At 36.3% G+C, this 4609-nt stretch overlaps 1 protein-coding gene across 1 annotated transcript; it reads right to left on the bottom strand.

Annotated features, from left to right (window-relative positions):
- Nucleotides 1-321: 321 nt before the first annotated feature.
- Nucleotides 322-1075, bottom strand: LOC113290643. Its single transcript, XM_026540225.1, has 2 exons — nt 707-1075; nt 322-639 (listed from the first exon to the last, which is right to left on the bottom strand). Exons 1-2 carry the CDS (start codon nt 1073-1075, stop codon nt 322-324), a joined length of 687 nt encoding a protein of 228 aa, XP_026396010.1.
- Between the last annotated feature and the right edge of the window lie 3534 nt (nt 1076-4609).

Here is a 4609-nt window from a genome sequence, read left to right as displayed (position 1 = left end):
TCCATTTGGAATATGACCAGTATCCCAACAAAAAATAATAGCCTTAATCAAATCTTCTTGAATAATATCCCAGCAATGACGGTAGAAATAACCAGAAAAACCATCTGGACCTGAGGCACTGTCTATGCCTAAATCAAAAACAGCTGGCTTGATTTCTTCTAGTGGCGGAATTCTATCCATGGCAAGACTCTCTCCACCTCCGAAATACTAGGATGCTCATAATCAAATGAGCTAAAATCATAATCCAACTCTTGGCCATCAAAGTTGTCCTCATAATAATGTACAACATGATCACGAATTTAGTCATAATATGAAATAGTATTACACACCATCTACTAATTCAGAAATAGTATTAGCACTTCTTCGAATACGAATGCTATTATGAAAGAAAGAAGAATTGCTTGAACCCTCCACAAGCCATTGATTCCTTGCATTTTGCTTTAGCATAGTATTGTGCTGGAGACGAGTTTCACTAAGCTTAGACATAGCATCTTTCATAAGATTGATATTAGTAACATCACTAGGATCCACATCCGAACGAAGGGCAGCTGCTTCAAATCTCAACTGATCTTGCTTCAAACGAGAGTAAATATTACCAAAGACCAAGATATTCCATTCTTTGATTACACCTTTGAGTCTCTTCAATTTATAAGAAAAAAATAAAGTCAATATAGCCATGAGCTGGCATGTTCCAACTCTCATTAACCATACGAAGAAAATTAGCGTGCAAAAACCACATCTTCTGAATACGAAACATAGCTCTTTTAGGTCTTGGAACAGAAAAAGAATAACCCAAAAAAGTAGAATGATCGGAAACTTCCCTAGGAAGAGCTTTACACCGCCAATTCTCAAACTTTTCAAGCCAAGCAGCATTAATAATAGCACGATCAAGTTTACTAATGATTCTATTAGTATCTGACTGCCTATTGGTCCATGTGAATTTTGTTCCCAAAGAATCTGCCTCAAAAAGATTATTATCATCTAACCAATTTGAGAACTCATTAATAGCTGAAGTTCTTGGATCAAGACCTCCATTTTTCTTATCAAGCCGAAGAATACAATTGAAATCACCCATAACGAGCCATGTAATAGAATCATTTTGCAAAATAAGTTGCTGCCAAAGTCTTCGTCTAGTAACTTGAACGATAACTAGCATGAACAAAAGAAATGTGAAACCCATCAACCTCAATAGTAATGGAATGTTTGCTTCTACTGATTATAGAAGGCCTTATTGAATTCAAATAACAGACCCACATATTAGCAATATTATTATCACTAGCATTATGAATAACACGAGAAGAATATCCCTCAAGTTGAAGTTTGTTTCCAAAGGAAACTGAGCAGTGCACCTTAGGTTTCGCAACACAAAAGAAACCAGGTTTGAATTCTCTTATTAAATCTCTAAGTTTACAATGAGATGAATCACGCGCAACTCCTTTTATATTCCAAAAAAAAACCCGCATATTAAACTCTGGAGTTTTGAGATTTAGATAGCTTTACTTGGTTGGCAGTATTTGAGGAGGATTTTAATCTTGGAGAGGAACCACTTTTAGCTCGGATTCCAAGAGCAGAGTCATCATCCAAGTCCGACATAGAATCATCATCACGCAAGGCATCCATTCTGGCATGAAGAGCAATCAATTGTTGTTGTTTTGCACGCCTAGTAACTTCAACCACCCTACCAATATCCAGAAGCTGACTATTCGAAGATTCACCAACAAAATTGCTACCCAAGATATTAAACTTGTTATGAGAAACAAATTCAGAATGTTGTTCAAGAGCGTCACACACCGGTGTAGGCAAAGAAGATGTAGGAACCCTACCAGGTTTAGGAAGTTTAGTTCTTTCCAATTCAACATTCTCACCTGGCTTAGTATTCAAAGCTAAATTACTCATCGACTTTGCTTTATTAACTAAAACTGTATGCGCATGTAATGCTTGTTTGGCTCTTTCAAACTCAGCAGAGGCACTTCGAAACACAACTTCGGATATCGCTAATTCATCTTGCAGCTGTTATTCCAACTCAACAATGTCATAAACGCTCACAACTTTAGTCTGGAGAGGTTGCACTGTACCTTTACGTCTTCTTCTATTATTCTTCTTAGTTGAAGCAACTTGCCAAGCTGAATCACCTTGATGAATAACAAGAGCAGTGGATTGCTGCTGCTTATCAACTGTAGGAACAATTTGCTGGACTGCATTGTTCGTAGAAACATGTTTCTTCCTGCATTATGAATCCTGATGCCCAACTATCTTACACTTTGAGCAGTATTTAGGTCTCTTTAATATTTCAAAAGGTTGCCAAAAGGTACGTCCTCCTGCTTCAACATGGACAGAATCAGAGTTGCGCTTCGAAAAATCAATGTCAATCAAAACTGAAGAAAAGTGCCCATATTCATGATTTAGGGTTCTCTTATTTACCACAATAGGAGTACCCAATGATTTACCAAGAGATAACATCGTTTTTCTAACCACATCTCAACTGGCAGCCCTGGAAACTTGACCCATACGGAAGAATGGGACGTGCATTGCTTGTCTGCATCAAAACCTGGATACCATTCTATCAAACGCAGGGGATGCTGGTTGACGATCCATGGATCCTTATTTCCATCCTTGTAAACCTTTTATTTGTCTTCCTGAGATGATAGCTTAATAATGTAAAAGCCACGGTTCATGGGGATAAACTGAACTTTGGCTTCTCCAAGGTTCCATTGTTGTTCCAAGTTATTTGAAATATCAGAGAGTTTAACTCCTTTTAGATCGAGTCTCCAAATGAGACTAAAACGCCAAATTTGGCATCCTTCCTCATAGTAATCCGCAGGGATTACCACAGCTGGTTTTCCATCTTTGGTAGTAGGGTTTGGTAAAGAACTAATATCAATATCAGTTGTAACGTGATTTTTTTTGTTTTTTCCCATAACAAGTTCAGCAAACGTAAGTTTTGGGTGACCAGATTCACCCACAGATTGTTCTCCCATCCTTAATCACCAAGTGATGATCAAAGATGTGAGCGCGCCAGAAAAAAATTTGAAAAGAAAAACCTTAAAATCGCCAGAGAGAAATTTTAGGAGAGAGAAAAAAAGCCAAATAGTAGCCTATAGACGACCCATGATCCAGGAGTTACGGAAATTAAGGGTACAACTGAGTCGTTCTTTGATGGAAAAGAAGATGCTGATAAAAAGTTGGTAAAACTCCCAAAGCCTATAAAATCCATGTCTACAAAAATGCTATTATTAAAGACAGAGTCAAATCTTCTTAAAAATGAGATCAGAGATAAAGACATTCAACTGAATATTCTAGCCAAAGAGAATATGGATCTCACTATCAAATTAAAAGCTCTTGGTAAAACTCTTACTCAAGATAAAGAAACACATCCTATGACTCTGACTAATGATTCTGTTATAATTTTTTCTGAAGAAGAGACCAAAGGTCCTTGCTCGACTTTGAGAGATTGTGATAACAAAACTTGTTTGATCAAATACGAAATAAATCATGATGATGGTAGTTTTCCTAACTAAATCAAGTCATAAGAGGATGAGAAACCATCTTCTATATCTACTGATGATCAGACGAAATCCTGTCCAAAGGAAACTTTGAACCGATTCCGTGAACGTGATCTTAAGGAATACAACTTTCAGTCACTTGACATGAAACTTATACTTCTTCAAAATACGGTGGTAAAAATATTGAAAGAAGTTCTTTGTCTTAAAAAATTGAAAGATTATTATTCCTCAGTAGAAAAGGTCAACTCAAAAGAATCAGATGTAAGAGTTGATAATCACTTCTGTAAAAAGGTTCTTCTACACCCATATCGAAACAGTTCTTGTTTTGATGAAGAACGACTCCAGAAGAAAGGGAAAGAGAAAATCTCTGCCAAAAGAAACAACTAGGAATTTACGATAATTGTTTCAGATAATCATGCTGATGTGCATCATAAAGAAATCCTTAGAATGAGAAAACCATATGAAAATCTCATTAATAGAATTAAGAGAGACTTATCCATCTCTGGAAATTCTCACGTCAGCACAATGTCCCCTAAAGATCATGCTTTTAGATCAAGTAAGGATCATCTTTTTGGGAGAAAATATTTTGGGCAGAGATTCCCAAGGAGAAACATGAACTATTTTTTGATATTCGATGTAAGCTAGAAAAAGCTTATTCCGATACAACCTAGTTGTATGTAGATTGTGCAAACCCATCTTATTCATGCTCATAACCTTGGATGGGAAAAGCACATAAAAATCAAGGGCACATGTTCATGGTAGCTTCTATTTTCAGTAATAAGAGATATTTAAAGAATATCCCCCTTTCAATAAAAACAGAAGTTCGAAAAATTATTTTATGTAGTTTCAAAAACCCTGCTTTTCTGAACTAAATATATTCTTATCAAAAAATAAGAAAAATCTTCTCTTAGTTATAGTGTCTTCCCTTGGTAAAACTTTTGGTTAAGCATGTCTCCTATAACTCGCAGTGTTACAAGGAGTAATAAAAGGGAAGCACGAAAGGTGAGAAACTGTCAAGGATTCATCTCAAAACGAAGAATCAGGAAGAGGGTCTTAAGAATCGTATCAGATCATAACTCTGATAGATCTCAAGAAGAGTCTTGTCT

The sequence above is a fragment of the Papaver somniferum genome, chromosome 6 (genome assembly GCF_003573695.1).
Source record: "Papaver somniferum cultivar HN1 chromosome 6, ASM357369v1, whole genome shotgun sequence".
Classification (NCBI taxonomy): Eukaryota; Viridiplantae; Streptophyta; class Magnoliopsida; order Ranunculales; family Papaveraceae; genus Papaver; species Papaver somniferum.
The sequence above is the reverse complement of the archived record's forward strand: the minus strand, read 5'-3'. Positions and strand labels throughout refer to the sequence as shown.

Excerpts from the sequence above, each read along its gene's own strand:
- LOC113290643 (XM_026540225.1), bottom strand. The coding sequence starts at position 1,075 with ATGGGTGATTTCAATTGTATTCTTCGGCTTGATAAGAAAAATGGAGGT. Across the intron at positions 640-706 it reads ACGCTAATTTTCTTCGTATG|AGACTCAAAGGTGTAATCAA; the intron begins GTTAATGAGAGT and ends TATAAATTGAAG.